Source organism: Rattus rattus, chromosome 1, assembly GCF_011064425.1.
Source record: "Rattus rattus isolate New Zealand chromosome 1, Rrattus_CSIRO_v1, whole genome shotgun sequence".
Taxonomy (NCBI): domain Eukaryota; kingdom Metazoa; phylum Chordata; class Mammalia; order Rodentia; family Muridae; genus Rattus; species Rattus rattus.
The window spans coordinates 212,984,205-213,004,084 of NC_046154.1; the positions used below are offsets into that span (position 1 = coordinate 212,984,205).

Below are 19,880 nucleotides of genomic sequence, written 5' to 3' on the forward strand. Positions count from 1 at the left end.
ATGACAAGGTTTAAGGGCTACTCTAATAGCATTGAGCTAGGAACTTCTGATTCCTTGACAGGGAGTAGCATAGCTCCTCCATGTAGGCTGTTAACCATGCCCTTTTGTACACTAATGCAACAAACTCAAACTCCAGAGAGAAAGGCTGCCAGGGGTCATCTGCTCCTCTCCTTGCCCTTGTCTTATACAACTAGCCCCAGACTCAGAGGAAGTCACCCAACCAGCTAGTCAGTGGTCATGACTAGGCGGAACTGTTACCTGTTCCTGATCTGGAACTGTAGCAGTGTCTTCGTTGAAGGCTTTCTGTGTATCAGGTGCTCTTCCAAGCTCTTAGATGTGTATTTTCCTTAACCCTCACCACTGCTGTGCCAGTCATGTGCTATAGTCTATGGTTTGAGACATAGACATAGAGGGGTCTTGCTCACAGTGCCAAACAGTGTTTTAAGAGGAGAGAAACAATTTGATGTGGGAACTAACTGGTTTGAGGCTGATGACTCTTCCTTCCCACTCCACCAGGCTACTTCTCCAGGGCCTTCTTCATACCGTCTCACGGTCTGCTGCACAACTACCCAGGCAGCTAGTTATATTCTAACAATAAATGAATGTGTAACAGAGAATTGTGGTCTGGGCCCTGGGGACACATTCTGGTCCTGTCCCTTGCTGTGTGACTTGAGAAAACCTTGTGATGTGCTGGGCCCTCAGATGCCTCCTCTGTCAGGTGGGGATTTTCGGAGTTATGAAGAAGCTGTGTGAATAAAGCAATTGTGTCAGAGGATCCATGCTTTTTTCAATGTTGTTGTTCTTAGCCAAGTGGTGTCTAGTTCTCATCGTCCACTGACAGCGTATTTCAAGTCATTTTCACTTGGTAGTGTCAGACTAAGTGGGAAACAATAGGCTTTGCAATTGCTGAGTCTTACTCCTGAGACCTCTAGGAGCTTTGGTCCCTTTGTAGGTCACATGTCATTTCCTTGTCTGTTTCACATCCCACATCTCAGAATGTCACTGAAGTATGTCACAGGTGATGGCAATTATTCACTCGGGGCAGTGCTAAATGAAATGAACATTAAAGTAGGACTCAGCCCTCACGCAGGCTCTCCATATCAGCCTAGTGTTCTTGTGACTTCTGTGGGGAAAGAACATGCTGCTTTGTGGCACAGCTATTTGAGATCACTCTAAAATAAAATGGTAACTGCTAGGGACTAGGAAGATGGGTCACAAGGTGAAGGGCTTGCTGCACAGGTGTGAGGACTAGAATTTGGATCCTAGCACCGGAGGAAATGTCAATGTCAAGGCAGCCATGTCATTAGAGCTACATGATTAGCCTGTCATCAAGCTCCGAGTTCAACTGAGAGACGCTGCCTCAATGAGCAAGATGGAGTGCATCTGAAGAAGACTGCCAAGCTCAGCCTCGGGCCTCCACGTGTGTGTGAATGCCTGCCATACACAGGTGCCCATATATATGCAAGTATGCACATACGTGCTTGCACCACACACAAAGACATATGCAGAAAAGTCATTATATTACATTGATGGATACTACAGACGACTCTGCTACTGTCACTTTTTTAAACATTCTTCTTATGCATGTGTATATTTGTTTTTCTAAACCATTTGAAAGTAAATTGCAGGTAATAGTAGATTTTGCATCCAAATACTTAACATATATCTGCTAATAATAAATAAACTTTAATACCTAAAAGTTTAGCAGAGTTCTTATCTAATCTAATCTCTAATCTGTATTCAATTTTTCCCTACCTTAAAATGTATGTATGATTTTATTAAAAATGAGTTATTTCACTTTGGTTTTACAAACAAGGCAAAATCCGTATACCCAAGGTCACTGGATTCCAATCTCCTTGCTGTCTTATAATCTAGAAGGTAACCTTACCTAGTTTGCTTGTTTTCATGGTGTTAACTTGTTCAGAGACTCGACCAATTGTCTTGAACAATATCCCATATCTGGCTTTGTCTGGCTGCTTCCTGTGTGCATGCTACTTGTCTTGTGACTTTACTGTCTATGCTTTTCAAAAGCTAGAAGGCTTGATTAGAAACACATTGTATATTTTTGTCCAGAACAGCTTGATAGGTGATTCTGTATGCTTTCTATCAGGAGGGTTACGTTTGACTGTTCCTGTCCTCAGTTGTCAGGGACTTGGTTAAGATGGTGGTGGCTCTATTGCCCATGCTGAAGTATCTTTTTCTCCCTTAATAACTAGAACTAATCTGTGAACTGGTTACCTAGCTCATACAACTTCTTCAGGGTCTAACTTTTAACAGTAGCCTCCATTGGTGAACCATGCTAAAGTCATTTATTCCACTGGTGGCTACAGATTAGTATTTTTAAGTCTGCCTCTATTCAAGTGTTTCTGAGTGGAGCAAATATAAGAGAGTTGGTTAAAAGAATCTCAGCACATCAGTAGCCTTATGGTTTTTTACCATCGATCAGTACAACATGTTTGCTACTCATCCAAACAGCATCTTTTGATTGGCTGAGGATCAGTCATGATGGGTATTTTGTGTCTACTCTAAAGCATCTTATTGTGTTTCCAAGTTGGAAATGAGAAATGGGTGAAATCTAAAGCAATGTTTCAAAACGGAGCAAATATAAAAAGTGTGGTGAGTCTTACTGTGTCAGTATCACCAAGAGGGTTATGAGAACTTACTGATACCAGCTACTGGAAGAGCATGTCCCAGTTCCATGCCATTTCTCTCCAGATGCTGCCTTTATGCAGTCTGTGAAGCAAATGAGTAGAGCATTGGTGGCCTCCATGCTCTTCACGGTCTGAGCTCTTATGCACACCCCACTTCCCACTAGCCCACACACCTTTGTCATGGCTCTTGCGTCTCTGCACATGTTCACTCCTGGTTTTGTTCTTTTGTCCACGAAGTTTCTTTTGCCCAGGACACACTACTAGCACATTCTCCAAGCTCAGCTCAAACCCTACTCCCTCCCAGAAGCTCAGATCTCTCGAGGCAGAGGCAGCATGTCTTAGCCCTGCTATGTGTACGGTCTCTCCTTCTCAGCTTCAGTCTTCTGGAGGCCTTCCTTCCTCCACAGATGCAAACACCTTAGCACTCACCATGCAAGGCCAAGAATCTAAACAGTCCTTCACGCGACACTTCAGGGATTTTATATTACACAGTCATTCTGGACGTTATTAACAGATGCAAAACTGCCACCAAATGCAGTTTTAACTATACAACTGTCCCTTTGTATAGCTTTCTTTGCCCTTTTCATATCCACTACCCTAAAAACTTTTTGTAAGAGGTAAAGCTAAAAATCAAGTCTCTCACCATCTGGTTCTTTGTAACTAATATGAAGACCTATTTCTTTCGCTAAGACAAAAGGATTGGGGAAAAAGGTAAGCATAAATTAATTTTGCATTTGAATGTTACAATGAAAGACAAAATAAAGAAGCATAAATTAATCTAATAATTAAAGTATTACAATGAAAACAAAGCTTATTTTATTATTCTTTGATTGAACCTCTTTGTTTCCTATGTTAATGGTTTGAAGACTGTGTCTAGTGGAAATACACAGTGGTACTTTGTGCTGCTCGCTCAGGGAAGTGATTTAAATACTGCTCCTCTGTGTCTCTAAGAACAACACTGCCTGTCTGCAGTCCTCCTCACTTGCAGCCTCCAGGTGCTTACTGCTCCCTTCTGTAACCAGCAGTGACAAAACCGGGATGCCTTTGAATTTCTGTCTTTGCAGAAGGAGGAGGTAAAAAGCTACGCAGCACTGTCCAGAGAAGCACGGAGACCGGGCTAGCAGTGGAGATGAGGAACTGGATGACAAGACAGGCCAGCCGGGAATCCACGGATGGCAGCATGAACAGTTACAGCTCAGAAGGAAAGTGAGTACGGCCACACCCATGCTCTGCCAGCAGGTCCTCCCCAGTCTGCTCACACAGGGCTAACTCCAGGAGTCGGCCCATGAAGGTCCTCCCCGGTCTGCTCACACAGGGCTAACTCCAGGAGTCGGCCCACTACCATTGGTCTCTTCACACAGGTAACTCACGGGACTCAGCCTCGCTGTGAGTCTGTGAACCTGTTTCACCCTCTGAGAGTTGACATATCTGGCCTTTTATTCTGAATGAAGTACCTTGGGGAGATAAAGGGCTTTACTTCCATGACAAGATGCTGAAGTATGACTCTCATCATTACCTACAAATAAAAGTTTGTCCTAGCTTAAAATAATAAAGCCACAGAAACAATGAGTCCACCTGCCACAGAAACCATGTGGGCGGTATTAGTTTTTTTAGTATATATTTTTACATTTATTCATTTATTTTATGTATCTAAGTACACTATCACTCTCTTCAGACACACCAGAAGAGGGCATCGGATCCCATTACAGATGGTTGTGAGCCACCATGTGGTTGCTGGGATTGAACTCAGGCTCTTAACTGCTGAGCCACCTCTCCAGCCCCAGTATTAGTTTTTTGCGTCTTTGCTGGAGCCTGGGGACATGGCTGAGGTTAGCAGCACTGACTGCGGCTCCTCATTACCCACATTATGACTCCCTGTTGAAACTGCAGGTAGAGATCAGACACCATCTTCCTGCTTCCTGGGGCGCTGCATACACATGCTGTACACACATGCACGCAGGCAAAACAACAACCATGCACAAAATAATTTTAAAACAATTCTTTACTTTTTAATTTTATTTAATCTTTTTTTACACTCTAGATTTGAACTCTCTCCCAGTCCACCCTCTGACTGTTCCCAATCCCATACCTCCTTCCTGACTGGATTCTCCTCATCTCCCCTATACCAGACCTCTAAACTCCCTGGGGCCTCCAGTCTCTTGAGGATTAGGTGCATCTTCTCTGACTGAACACAGACCCGGGAGTCCTCTGCTGTATATGTGTTGGAGGCCTCATCTCAGCTGGTGCATGCTGCCTGCTTGGTGATCCAGTGTCTGAGAGGTCTCAGGGGGCCAGGTTAATTGAGACTGCTGGTCCTCCTGCAGGGTCCTTCTTCCAGTTTTTCCTTAATTCAATTCCAGGGGTCAGCAGCTTCTGTCCATTGGTTGGGTGCAGATATCTGCATCTGACTCTCCAGCTGCTTGTTGGGTCTTTCTGAGGTCAGTAATGGTAGGTCCCTTTTTGTGATAGCCTCAGTAACAGTGTCAGGCCTTGGAGCCTCCCCTTGAGCTGGATCCCACTTTGGACCTGTGACTGGACTCCTTCCCTCAGGCTCTTCTCCATGTCCATCCCTGCAGTTCTTTCAGACAGGAACAATTATGGGTCAGAGTTTTGACTGTGGGATAGCAACCCCATCCCTCACTTATGCCCTGTCTTCTGCTGGAGGTGGGCTCTACAAGTTCCCTCTCCCCACCGTAAGGCATTTCATCCAGTGTCCCTCCCTTTGCGTCCCTCCCTTTGTGTCTCAGGTCTCTGGTACATTCTGGAGGATCCCCAGCCTCCTCATCCCGAGGTCACCTGTGTTCATTCTTTCTGCTGGCCCTCAGGGCTTCAGTCCTTTTTCCCCATCCAATACCAGATCATGTTCCCCTCTTCCCCAGCCCAGTCCCCTTTCCTATCCAGTCCCTCCCTCCCCCCTTGTGATTGCTCTTCTCTCCCCCAAGTGGGATTGTGGCATTCTCATTTGGGCCTTTCAGGCCACTATGGATGTAGTGGAACCTGTGCCCCTGTGGCCTGCTGGGGCATCTTTTGTGTATATTCCCAAGAGTTGCCAGGTCTTCAGATAGATATATTTCCAATTGTCTGAGGAACCTCCAGATTGATTTCCAAAGTGGTTGTACCAGATTGCAATCCCACCAGCAGTGGAGGAGTGCTCCTCTTTCTCCATATCCTCCACAACGTGTGCTGTTGCCTGAGATTTTGATCTTAGCCATTCTGACTGGTGTGAGGTAGAATCTCAAGTTCATTTTGATTTGCATTTCTTTGATCATTAAGGGCTTTGAACATTTCTTTAGGTGCTTCTCAGCCATTCGAGATTGCTCTGATGTGAATTCTCTGTTTATTTCTATACCCCATTTTTGGTTTTTTTTGTTTTTTTTTTGGTGGTTAGCTTCTTGAGTTCTTTATTTATATTGGATATTAGCCATCTATCAGTTGCAGGGTTAATGAAGATTTTTTTTCCCAATTTGTAGGTCGCCAATGTGTCTTATTGATAGTGTCTTTGCCTTACAGAAGCTTTCCAGTTCATGAGGTCCCATTTATCAACTTAGAGTGAGAGCCATTGGAGTTATGTTTAGGAAATTTCCCCTTGTGCCAATGAGTTCAAAGTTCTTTCCCACTTTCTCTTCTATTAGATTCAGTGTATCTGGTTTATGTTGAGGTCCTTGACCCACTTGGACTTGAGCTTTGTGCAGGGTGACAAATACAGGTATATTTTCATTTTTCTACATACAGACAGCCTGTTTGACCAGCATCATGTATTGAAGATGCTTTCATTTTTCCATTGTATATTTTTGGATTCTTTGTCAAAGATCAAGTGTCTGTAAGTGTTGGTTTTATCTGGGACTTCAATTCTATTCCATTGGTCAACCTGTCTGTCTCTGTACCAACACCATGCACTTGTTATCACTATTGCTCTGCAGTAGAGCTTGAGGTCAGGGATGGTGATTCCCACAGTAGTTCTTTTATTGTTAAGAATTGTTTCTGGTTTTAGGTTTTGTTTTGTTTTGTTTTGTTTTGCCTTTCCAGATGAATTCCAGAATTGCTCTTTCCATGTCTTTGAAGAATTGGATTGGGATTTTGATGGGGATTGCATTGAATCTGTAGATTAACCTTTGGTAGGATGACCATTTTTACTGTGTTAATTCTGCCAGTCCATGAGCATGGGAGATCTTTCCATGTTCTGAGATCGTCTTCCATTTCTGTCTGGAGAGACTTGAAGTCATTGTCATCCAGCTCTTTCACTTGTTTGGTTACAGTTACCCCAAGATATTTTATATTATTTGTGCCTATTGTGTAAGGAGTTTATTCTCTAATTTCTTTCTCAGCCTGTTTATCATTTATATAAAGGAAGGCTACTGATTTATCCGAGTTAATTTCATATCCAGTCACTTTGCTGAACTTGTTTATCAGCTAGAGATGTTCTCTGATAGAATTTTTGAGATATGTACTATCATGTCACCTGCAAATAGTGACACCTTTATTTCTTCTTTGCCAATTTGTATCCCTTTGATCTTTTTCTGTTGTCTTATTGTTCTAGCTAGCATTCGAGTACTATATTGAATCGATATGGGGAGAGGGGACATCCTTGTCCCCGATTTTAGTGGGATTGCTTCACATATCTCTCCATTTAATTTGATATTGACTGTTGGTTTGCAGTAAATTGCTTTTATTATGTTCAGGTGTGGACGTTGAATTCCTGATCTCTCCAATACTTTTAACATGAAGGGGTGTTGTATTTTGTCAAATGCTTTTTCAGCATCTAAGGAGATGATCGTGTGATTTTTTTCTTTGAGTTTATTTAAATAGTGGGTTACATTAATGTATTTTCATATATTGAACCAACCTTACATCCCTGGTATGAAGTCTACTTGATCATAGTGAATGATAGTTTTGATATGTTCTTAGATTCGGTTTGCAAGAATTTGCATCAATATTCATAAGTGAAATTGGTCTGAAGTTCTCTCTTTTTTGGTTGGGTCTTTGTGTGGTTTAGGTATCAGAGTAACTGTGGCTTCGTGGAATGAATTAAGTAGTATTCCTTCTGTTTGTATTTTATGGAATAGTTTGGGGAATTAGGTATTAGGTCTCCTTTGAAGGTCTGATAGAATTCTGCACTAAACCTATTTGGCCCTGGGCTATTTTTGGTTGGGAGGTTTTTAATGACTTCTTCCATTTCCTTATGGGACATGGGCCTGTTTAGAAAGTTTACCTATTCTTGATTTAACTTTTGTATGTGGTATCTGTCTAGAAAACCATCCATTTCATCTAGATTTTCCAGTTTTGTTGAATATACGCTTTTGTAGTAGGATCTGATGATTTTTTAAATTTCCTTCGTTTCTGTGGTTATGTCTCACTTTTCATTTCTGATTTTGTGAATCTGGATGCTGCCTCTGGAGTCTTTAGTTACTTTGGCTAGGGGCTTATCTATCTTGTCCATTCTCTCAAAGAATCAGCTTTTGGTTTTGCTGATTCTTTGTATCATTCTCTTTGTTTCTATTTGGTTGATTTCAGCCCTGAGTTTGACTATTTCCTGCCTTCTACTCCTCTTGGGTGAGTTTGCTTCTTCTTGTTCTAGAGCTCTCAGATGTGCTGTTAAGTTGCTGGTGTAAGATCTCTCCAGTTTCTATACCAGGGTGCTTAGTGCTATGAATTTTCCTCTTAGCACTGCTTTCATTGTGTTCCATAAGTTTGGTTATGATATATCAACATTTTCATTAAATTCCAGGAAGTTATTTATTTATTTATTTATTTATTTATTCCCTGACCAACTTATCATTGAGTAGAGAGTTGTTCAGTTTCCACGTGCATGTGGGCTTTCTGTTGTATTTGTTGTTCTTGAAGACCAACCTTAGTCCATTGTGATCTGATGAGATGCATGGGATTATTTCACTCTTCTTGTATTGGTTGAAGTTTGATATGGTTGATTTTGGTGAGGTACCATGAAGTGCTGAGAAGAAGGTTTATTCTTTTGTTTTTAACGTGAAATGTTCTGTAGATATCTGTTAAATCCATTTGTTTCTTAACCTCTATTACTTTTACTGTGTCTCTGTTTAGGTTCTGTTTCACTGACCTGTCCATTAGTGAGAGTGGGGTGTTGAAGTCTCCCACTATTATTGTATGGGGTTCAATGTGTGTTTTGAGCTTTAGTAAAGTTTCTTTAATGAATGTGGGTGCCCTTGCATTTGGAGCATAGATGTTCAGAATTGAGACTTGGTCTTGGTGGGTTTTCCCTTTGATAAATACGAAGTGTCCTTCCTCATCATCCTTGATTACTTTTGGTTGAAAGTCTATTTTATTGAATATTAGGCAACTCCAGCTTGTTTTTTGGGACCTTTTGCTTAGAAGATCTTTTTTCATCCTTTTTATCTGAGATAATGTCTGCCTTTGTCATTGAGGTGTGTTTCTTGTATGAAGCAAAATGCTGGATCTTGTTTGCTTATGCAATCTATTAGCTTATGTCTTTTTATAGAATAGTCCATTAATATTGAGAGATATTAAATGCAGGTGATTGTTAGTTCCTGTTATGCTTGTTTTTGTAGGTGGCTTTATGTGCATGTGGTTCGCTCCTTTTGGCTTTGTTGTGAGATGATTAATACTTGTCTTTTCTTTGTTGTAGGTATATTCCTTGTGTTGGAGTTTTCCTTCTAGGATCCTCTGTAGGGCTATATTGATAGATACTACTTGAATTTGGTTTTGTCCTGGAATATTTTGGTTTCTCCATCTATGTTGATATAGAGTTTTGCTGGGTGTAATAACCTGGGTTGACATTTGTGTTCTCTTAGAGTCTACATGATTTTCACCAGGCTCTTCTGGCTTTTACTGTCTTATGTTAAGAAGTCTGGTGTCATTCTGATAGGTCTACCTTTGTATGTTACTTGGCCCTTTTCCCTTATAGCTTTTAATATTTTTCTTTGTTCTGTGCATTTAGTGTTTTGATTATTATGTAATGGGAGAATGTTCTTTTTTGGTCCCATTTATTTAGTGTTCTATAGGCTTCTTGTACCTTTATGGCCATCTCTTTCTTAAGGTTGGGGAAGTTTTCTTCTATGATATTGTTGAAAAAGTTTTCAAGTCATTTGAGCAGGGGGGTCTTTATTCTCTTCTATCCCAATTCTTCTTAGATTTGGTCTTTTCATTGTGTCCTAAATTTCCTGGATTTTTTGGGTCAGAAGTTTTTTTATGTTTTGAATTTTCTTTGACAATTCTGTCAGTCTCTTGTAAGGTATCTTCTACACCTGAGATTTTCTCTTCTATCTCTTGTATTTTGCTGGTGATGCTTACATCTGTAATTTTTTACCTATTTTCTGGTTTCCTATTTCCAGGGTTGACTCCATTTGTGTTTTCTTTATTGTTTCTACTTCCACTTTTAGGTTTTGGACTACTTTATTCAGTTCCTTCACCTGTTTGATTGTGTTTACCTGTATTTCTTAAGGGGTTTATTTGTTTCCTCTTTAAGGGCTTCTACCTGTTTACCTGTGTTTTCCTGTATTTCTTTCAATGAGTTATTTATATCCTCCTTAAAGGACTCTATTATCTTCATGAGTTAGGATTTGAAGTCTACTTCCTCATTTTAAGCTGTGTTTGTGTGTTCAGGGCTTGCAGTGGTGGGAGAACTGGTTCTGATGATTCCCAAGTATATTGGCTTCTGTTGCTTATGGTCTTGCGCTTGCCTTTTTCCATCTGGTTATCCCTGGTGTTTACTGGTCTGTCTGGAGTCTGCCTCTTTTGTCTCTGGGTTGCTTCAGGTCTCCTGGTCTTCCTGCAGCCCTGGCTTTAGCAGACTTTCTGCAGGGCCATTCAACTGTGGGGTCTTCAGAGGGGCAGAGAAGATGCTGATCTGTTGTCCTGGCTGCGGTAGATTTCTTGGGAGGCCTTCAGACTGTTGGGTCTTCAGAGGAGCAGTCAAGCTATTGTCCTGTGTGAAGCCATTCTCCAGGAAGGCCTACAAGACTATGGTTTCTGTTTCCCTGTGTGCAGCTGCCAGGGAGGCTTTCAGTCTGTTGGGTCAGTTGCCCTGCATGCTGTGGAGGCCCCAGAGGTCTTTAGACTGTGGTGTTGGTTGCCCAGTTACCCTATGTACAGAGGAACTCCTAGGATGCCAGTTGTCCTGTGTACAGCAGATCTCCTTGGCTGCCTCAGGCTGTGATGTCAGTTGCCCAGAATACAGCAGATCTCCTGGGATGCCTCATGATATGGTGTCTTCAGGGGAGCAGACTAACCAGAAGTCTGCCCTGGCAAAAAGGAAAGGCCAGAAGGAGAGTGGAATTTGGTGGAAGGGGGGTTTGGAGGGTAATGGGTCTCATGTTCACTGGGCTCCCAGTGGCAGCTGTGGGACTTCTGGAGGATCCTTAGCTGATATTCTGAGTGCAGTGGTTCTCCTGGGATGCCTCAGATGTGATGTCTTCAGGGGAGCAGACTAGCTAGCAGTCCATCCCAACAGAAGGGACTGGCCAGAAGGGCTAAAATCAATCGTTAATGTAAAAAATCTTTAATCTGCTGAAGAGATGCTAATGGAAAATTTAGAATTCTTAATTCATACTTAGTTTTATGTTCTGAAAGTTTTATCATTTACCTTAATTATGTGAAACCAACAATCAAAAGGCAGTGGCAACAAAAAGTTGGTAAGCCTTTTCCTCTGTGTAACATTTCTTTGAATCCACATCTGTAAGTGGTGTAGTCCTGTCTCTAACGAACAGCAGAACTTGTGACTTCCCATCTATAGGTGAGATGCAAAGGGCATCAGGAGAGGAACGGGAATGTTAGGCTGGGGTCTACTCTGCCATCACCATGGGAGTGCGCAATGATCAGACACATGTAGCCAATTCGCAGATGCAAAACTATAGGAAATATTGGCTTATCATTAATTACATAACCCAGTGATGTTTTCTCCAACATACTTCCGCAGTTTTTAAGTAGGGCCATATAAGCATACCAAATGTTTGAGACTTGAGGCAAAGGGGAAGAAATAGATTCCCAAGGAAGCCCAGAAGCATGAAAGGCTAGCATAGCGGTGGCTCAGTCCCAGGCATGTGGCACACCATGCAGTGCACTAAAGAAACTTGGTATTTCTGGAAGAAAATTGAAGATAAACCTGCCCTGAGCTGTGGACTTTGTGAACCATTGCCTGGGCTATAAAAATGTTTACTTCATGGTCTCAACATACAGTTTATAGTCATGTATAACTTCCATCTCAGATGTTGACCTCATATTGAAGAAGTTACATGAGTACTTATAAACTCATTCAGTAAATATTACCTTTCAGCATTCCAGACAGTGGGCTGTGAGTTGGAGGTGTGAGTCACACACACAAATCAAATCAGAACTTAAGACAGTGGGTTTCAGAATCACAAGAGCAGGATTCGCACAAGGAGACTGCAGCTCTCTGCTTGGCTTCTGGCACTTTGTATCTTTGGTGCATTATACAATGCTCCTAACGTGAAGGCGGCTCACTAAGGCTGACGGGCATCTGCTGTTGCTCTAGGCTCCCGGAAGAGCTGGAGCAAACAACGCCGGCCAGCCAACCTCCATCCAGGCCAACCTCCATCCAGTCCAAAGACAAGCTGGACCTCAGCAAGAAATTACATTTATAAGGAAAATAGTAAAAAAAGAAAAATACAGTAAATTGAGTAGCATAAATGTTGATGATGAAATAAGGCAAGAAAAATAAATGAGGGAAGTTCAACTATCTTTTAAGACCTGATTTCAGATCTCTTCATCCCTGAAGAAATGAACCCACTTACTTCCTTAGTTATTTTTGTTTAAATTTTTATTACATTTACTGAGAGAGACAGGAATGAGCACCTTCGTGCTGTGGCATGCATGTGCAGATCAGAGAGCAAGTTGCTGGGTCCATTCTCACCTTGGGCTGTGTAACCATGGAGATCAACCTTCAGGTTTGGTAGCAAGAACTTTTACTCACTAAGCCATCTTGTTGGTCCACTTTCTTAGAGTTTATGAAGAGCTTGTGTGATCTGTGCATGCATTTCAGCTGTGTCTGGGCCACATTATTCAGACTACTGTAACGAGATAATAAGAATGACATTTTTAAAAAAATAAATGAGAGGATCGGGGTAGGATTTTCCATAAGGGACAAATGGACTGTAACTTTGATCAGAAGGCACCCATGTTTGAGGAAGAACATTCCAAGCTGAAGCAAAGCCAAGCACTAGAGCAAGAGTTTGCCTACAGCAGGCAAACTGTGTGGCCCTGTAGAAGGGAAAGGGAGTGCAGCACATGAGGGACAATGGTGTGGGCTGAGGTTGAATGTTTTTGTTTTATAACATAAGACTTTATCTTGAGTGGAATGACCTAGCTTTAATTTCATCAACTCACTTTGACTGCTGAGGGGCAAAAGAGGGAGGCCATTCAGTAGGTGTTCCAATAATGCACCAGAAACGTAATGGTGACGGGGACCAGAATGGTAGCATTAGTGAGATCAGAGTCTGCATCTCTTTTGAAGTAGCCTAAGCAAGATTTGTTGGTACATTGCATGTACGTAATAAGATACATGCTATCGGTTTGTTAGGTCTACCATAATAAAATACCATAGATTCAAACATCAAAAATCCTGGATTTTTCCAAAATTTAGAGGTTGAAAGTTCAAGATCAAGGTATTAATAGATTTGAATTCCAAGAAGTTCTCTTTTACACATGGCCTCCTTCTTACATCATCTACAGCCTTTTCTCTCCACATTCTCCGTGTCCTTTCCTTCCTCTTTTACTAGAATTATTTCCCAGCCCCTACCCCTGTGACTTCATTTAACCTTTATTTATGTTTATTTGTGCTGTGGCCCCTTTTTAAAATATAGGCACACTGTGGGTTAGGACTTCAACATTTAAAATTTGAAGCAGACTTGACAGATAAAAAGAGCAATTGGAAGACAGTGTTACCTCATGCTCAGGAGATATCCTATCAGCCAAATAAGCTGTTGGAACAAAAGGGTGTGGTCCAAAGGAGGGCTAAGTCAGAGGTGCTCTAGGGTGGCCAACATCAACAGAGACACCACTAAGTTGGGTGGAGCTTCCAAGGGGACTCAGACACATGGAAAAGGTATGAGGTAAAAGATGCAGTTTTGGTATATAATGACAGAACTGACAGAGATTAAGGCATAGTGGCAGTGTGAAAGAGAGGAAAGGGATTTTCTAAGAATTCAGGGAAAGAAATGGGGTGTGGGCTGGGGAGGAGAGCACAGTCCAGAAAGGGGTTGGTCTTCCTGGGAAGATGGCATGGCAGCCTGTTTATGTGCTGGGGAGAATGATACAGAAGGGCTTTTTTTTTTTTCAGGCATAAAAAAGATAAACAATAGGCTCTATCTCTTAGTGTAGCTAAGAGGATTAAACACGTCATGGCGTAAGTGTAGACTCAGTGTGGACTAGGCATGTGTGACAGAAACCATCTCCCTTACCCCCAAGACCAAGCCAGAGAAGACACACAAACGGAAGCCTACGTGATGTGGCAGTCGCTTCTGGTGACAGGCATGGGAGGCTATAGAGTGTACGATGAACTGAGAGCTATGAGAGGTGCCGTGGATGTTGGGGTCCAGTGACTCTTAGTGGCATCAACATTGCCACATCAGCAAGGCCCACGGGAAACTCAAGGCTTGCCGGAACGGAAGGAAGGCTGAGGGTTTAACTTTTTGTGTCATTCTGCTTTCAGTCTGATCTTCCCTGGGGTCCGCCTGGCCTCTGACAGCCAGTTCAGCGATTTCCTTGATGGCTTGGGCCCTGCTCAGCTAGTGGGACGCCAGACCCTGGCGACTCCTGCAATGGGTGAGACTTTCTGTCATATGACTTTGTCGTCCTTTAGATTATTGAGAGTCACCATCCTTCAATGTCATGCGACTTTTAACAAGATTTACCAACAAAAATAGAGAGTCCTAGGTTTTAACAGTAAATGTTCTTAGCTTTTTCCTTTTTGTTTGTAATGTCTGATCATCTTTAAAGCAAGACATTGATGAGAACATTTAAACCTTAGAGAATATGTCTTAGATTTAAGAATATATCTGGGGAATGTCTGACGCACAGTTCTTCCGACGTCCTGTTTTCTTCCCTGTGTGCTCACCAGGTGACATTCAGGTGGGGATGATGGATAAGAAGGGACAGCTGGAGGTAGAGATCATCCGGGCTCGAGGCCTTGTGGTAAAACCAGGTTCCAAGACACTGCCAGGTAAAAGAGAAAGAAGATATTTTCTGTTATTTCTTATAGTCTGTGTTGTTTTGATGTAAAAGTTACCTTTCTTTCTTGAAATCGTCTTAATAAAGAAGTGAGTAGAGAACTCTGTTGTTGTAGGGCTTGGGGACTGAAGCAGTTTGCATGCATTCTGAGGGATCTGTGACTGAGTGGCCGGAAAGAGATGGTGCAAGAACATACATAGTTGAGGCCTCCATCTTTGGTCAGTCACATGGTTTCAGGCCAATCTCAACCTCTATGTCCTTCTCAGTGCATTATTAGTAAATTAATTACATAACTTTGTCAGAGTTAAGTTATAGACTTAAATCTACATATCTTAGATGACTTAACCGTTTCAATTAGGCTTACCAGATGATATATCACCTATTATAGAACTAACAAATTTTCATGACCATACATTAATAATTATGTTTCTTAGTAGCTCTTTAATACTTTATATTATTTCACTTCTATTAACAAAATATGTAAGAGGCTCTGTCATAACTTGATGCCACACATTTCAAGCATCATTATAATTGAAGGTGCTCAGAGCCATAGCTTGGTACAGACTCTTATGTGCTATGAAGAGATCAGGAGACCCTGTGCAAAATGCTGTGCATTCTGAAAACATCCCTGTCCCCAGCACCCACACTGATGTAATTATGCATTTCCCTCTCAACTCCTCAATCCTTAAAGGAATGGTGAGATGTGAGAATGTGCCATAGAACTCCTAGTGAGCTGCCTCTCCAAGCTACTTCTGAATGTATTCGCTCAGAGCCCATCCCTGCTTGGACTCACACCCTTACCAGTTAGTAAATGCTTTGAATGGTAAGGGAGTTCTATGGAGCAGGTGAAAAACAGCCTCATTTCAAACATGTTTATTGAGACCCAAATTTTGGTAATTTAAAAGCTTTTGAATCTTGTTTGTGACTAGAAGCATATTGCCTTATTTAATTCACATTTAATTCTATACAAGAAGGAGTTGTGGAGGAAAAAAAAAAGACCCACAAAGGCTATGTCAACAAACTTAATACTGAATGCCTGATAAGTATCATGTAGATCTGATGCAGAAGGCGGGCCAGTGGCTTGAGTGCTGCCTGCTCTTCAGTGAAGATGGAGCCCTTGTTCTCTGTGAACTGAGCTGGGCACTTCGCAGCCATGATCATCACTCACTCTGTTCTTTCTCCCAAGCACCATATGTCAAGGTGTACCTGTTAGACAACGGAGTCTGCATAGCCAAAAAGAAAACCAAGGTGGCGAGAAAGACGCTGGAGCCCCTGTATCAGCAGCTGTTATCTTTCGAAGAGAGCCCCCAGGGAAAGGTGTTACAGGTGTGTACTCAGGGCTGACCTCCGACGCAGGAAGGGACGCCCAGGAAGCCAGACCTGAGGTCTAGTTCTCTTCTGTGGAATTCTTTTCTGTTCCTCATGGCTGAAATTCTCTGAGGCAAAGCAGTGGCCAGTGCTGTACAGCTATGCCTGTTGCTGCTCTCCTTAAAGGGGAATGCCCCACAGACGTGTGAACTGGGTTACACTCCAGCTCAGCCTGCGCGGGCGGCCTCAGACACTGTCATGCACTTTCCCTTGTGTGACCCTGGCTTCTGGGAGTTAAGGCAGCATTGCCCTTAATCAGACACCACTTCTTACCTTGACCCTTGACAGCAGCTTATTAACCGAGCACATTGGCTGTCTTAGTGACAACTTTCTTCTCTGCTGTGATGTGTATGTCTATACTAACATTACTTTTCTCACTCTCTGCCAACAGATCATTGTCTGGGGAGATTACGGCCGCATGGATCACAAATCCTTTATGGGAGTGGCCCAGATACTCTTAGATGAACTGGAACTATCCAACATGGTGATTGGATGGTTCAAACTCTTCCCTCCTTCCTCCCTAGTAGATCCAACCTTGGCACCTCTGACAAGAAGAGCTTCCCAATCATCTCTGGAAAGTTCTACCGGACCTTCTTACTCTCGTTCATAGCAACTATAAAACTGTTGTCACAACAACCAGCGTTACAAAATCCAGAAGAAACCGCCCAGGTGGGGACCCTGGTCCCACTGCATGCTTGATGTTGTGTCTCCGGAGCCCACGTCTAGGGATAAAGAGCCATCCTGTGCTCTCAGAGGAGCCGTCCGTGCACAGTGTGCCCTAGCAAAGGCCCTCGGGTGAACGAGCAGAGCCAAGAGGAACTGTCAGGTTTGGAGTTCAATGACACTGAGTGTTGGTCCAATCTGAAGCCATGGAGTAATCTCAGAATCAGTCAGCCCTTTTCAATGGCACCTTTATATTTTTATTGTTTCTCTTCATTTATCTGACCCCAAAGCCCTGTTATGCCACAGAAATGGAGCTCTACAGCCATTAAGCCACATTACAGGCCAAGGAGCAAAGACCTAGGAAGCATCAGGTGAAAAGCAAGAGACCAAAGAAGTGGTCAGGAGCAGAGTCAGCCACCGTTCCTGGAGGGGGCTCCAGCAGGGAGAGCAGTAGACTGGGCTGCTCTGGGAGGCAATGTCATTCACTAATGCCAAGATGTGTTGGACTCTGAAAATCAAAATTCTGTGACTGCACTGTACTGAATGAAATTAAAGAAACTCTTTTTGCATGGACACAGATTAGCTGAATATTTAAATTATTTTCTCGGGGCTGCAACTTGCAAAAAAATAAATAAAAATCAGCCATTTTCAACAATTTATATTATTTTTAAAAATAAATTTCACTAGTGCATGGTTTTAAAATGGGAGAGAATGCAACAGGGTGATACAAAGACACACCAAGTTTATTCTTTAATCATAGTCTGTGTTTTGGCAGACATTACAAATGAAAATACTTTCTAGCAGATACAATTCTCTTTATGTGACAATAAGTATAATATATTCAGTTTATTTCCATGTTAAATATACAGATCTTATGATGTTCAATATGTGCACAGTTTTCACATCTTTCTTCCTCCTGTCTGTCTCACTTTTCTTCTCCCACTTTTAATCTCTCCTTTCCTTTCTCCCTCCTCGGTAAATCACACCCAACAAGTCTTTGACCTGACCCTCTTCTATCCCAGGTTTGACTCAGAGCCATAGATGCCTCTGAATTTATACATTTCTCAAATCTGTTGGAGAGCTTTCTTTATTTCAAGCATGTTGAAAGGATTTTGCAACATGACTTGGGACATAAAGCAAGTCAGCACGCATTGACAAGGAAGATACCTGAACATTTGCAGTTTATTGTACAGTGCATGGTAATTTTTTTCACCTTAAAGATTCAGTTTACAAAAAAATTCTGAAACCACGTGGCATTGTAATGTCTAACAAATTTGTTTTAGCACCAGCATTATTCATACGGGGGTTAAGTATGATTTGTAGGTCTTAGGTTTTGTTTGTTTTTTAATTCGTTACAGCAGTTTCTTTAGCTGATTTCCATTTACTATGTGAATAGAAACACTGCTCAACGTGTGGAGCCCTGAGAACAGGGATGTTTATTAATTCATTTTTCTGTAGTAAAATTCAATTTTTCACAAATTATATTTCTAAAGAAATATAGTAAACATAAATTTGCAACAATTTTAAAGCTCCAATTTTTAGGTGACTCGAGGAAAAGTCAAGAGTTATTTGATGCCATCACCAAGAGTCTACATCCCTATGTCAAGCCCACCTCTGCTTTACAGGCAGCTCTTACCACTGGGTAGCGCTGCAAGGTCCAGTTTCTCTCCAGGTCCCCGATCAACAGGAAATGTCACTGGTCGATGTATAAGCCGCCCATGCTTTCTGTTTCTCACACATGCTTTGAGATTGGTTTTAACATCTTACAGTCATTTTTGAAATCCATCTACATCCCATTTGTTTAAATGGAGGCCATGCACACACACACACAAACATTTTCTTTGTTTCTCCTTTTTGATTCAATGCTGACCATTGAAAACTGTCATGCTTGATATGGTGCAAAAGTTAAAACGAGCTCTCACTCAAAATGCCTTCTCCTAATGTGGTGCAACATGAACTACACCAAGACCATGTCTTGATTTCCTGAGCCCTAAGGTGGGTCCAGCCGAGGGAGTGAAAAAAAGAACACAATTTTATTGGAATAATTTAGACACCTGTGTACCAGCAGCAATTTGGTTTAATAGACCTGTAGTGTCTATGCTCGCCCTTAGAGTAGACGTTTACCATTTTCCTGACACTAAGGCGCAGCCACAGAATCCTTTCTGCATATTCCCATACACACAATTCCTCATTTTAGTAAGAAGGACATGACTGTGGAATATTTGTACATACTTGTCATTATGCAGTATTTATTTAAAAGTTGGTGTACTTTTTTTTTAAATTTTCACATGTCTGCACCTCAACTTGTGGTTAAACCATGTAAATAGCACTACGCCAGTGACCGTTGCTGCCCTGTACATGGAATGTTTTCAAGTAAAGGGAATTCCAGTTGGGGAAAAATGGGGGGAGGGCAGATTAGTCCTGTAACAAACACCAACTGATGTAAATCAAATTCATTCTGGTGATGGTATTTAACACTTTAAATAAAACATTTTCTTTACATATGTTGCTCAGGTGCTGTCTGAGATGTCTGCACTTGCATCCCCAAGCCAACCTCCACTCATCCTGTGCCGTGGTTCGTTACCAAGTCCAGACAATAGCGTCTCCTCCTCCCTTCCTTATGACAGGAATGCGTTTCTAGGTTTACCACATTGCTATTGGCAGAGTGTATCTGTGAAGTTTAGAAAGATTTCTGTTTTTATCATTAACAGTTGCTAGGGTGCTTTGCAGTTAAAGGACTCAGCAGCCTGTAATTTTATGAACAAAATGGAGGAGATTTCAGTTTGCCCTGAGGGTTACAGACAGAAGAACTACTGCTTACTCTCTGTTCTGTTGTTGTGAAGAGATGTCATGACCAAGTAAACTTACGGAAGAAAGCATTTAATCAGGGCTTGCTTACAGTTTCAGAGGATCAGTCCATTGTCACAATGGTGGAGATCATGGAAGAATGCAGGCTGCCTTGGTGCTGGAGCAGTAACGGAGAGCTAGATTCTCATCGTAGGCAGAGAGTGGGGAGAGCAAGAC

The 19,880-nt window shown here is 42.0% G+C and overlaps 1 protein-coding gene across 1 annotated transcript in view; it reads left to right on the top strand.

The window, feature by feature from the left end:
• Rims2 (regulating synaptic membrane exocytosis 2) overlaps window positions 1-19,360 on the top strand; it is a 291,163-nt gene extending 271,803 nt beyond the window's left edge. The window contains 5 exon segments of the mRNA XM_032914664.1: window positions 3,716-3,857; window positions 14,308-14,420; window positions 14,716-14,817; window positions 16,012-16,151; window positions 16,585-19,360. Of these exon segments, the coding sequence (XP_032770555.1) occupies window positions 3,716-3,857; window positions 14,308-14,420; window positions 14,716-14,817; window positions 16,012-16,151; window positions 16,585-16,803 (716 nt within the window). The 3' untranslated portion in view covers window positions 16,804-19,360.
• Window positions 19,361-19,880: the final 520 nt, after the last annotated feature.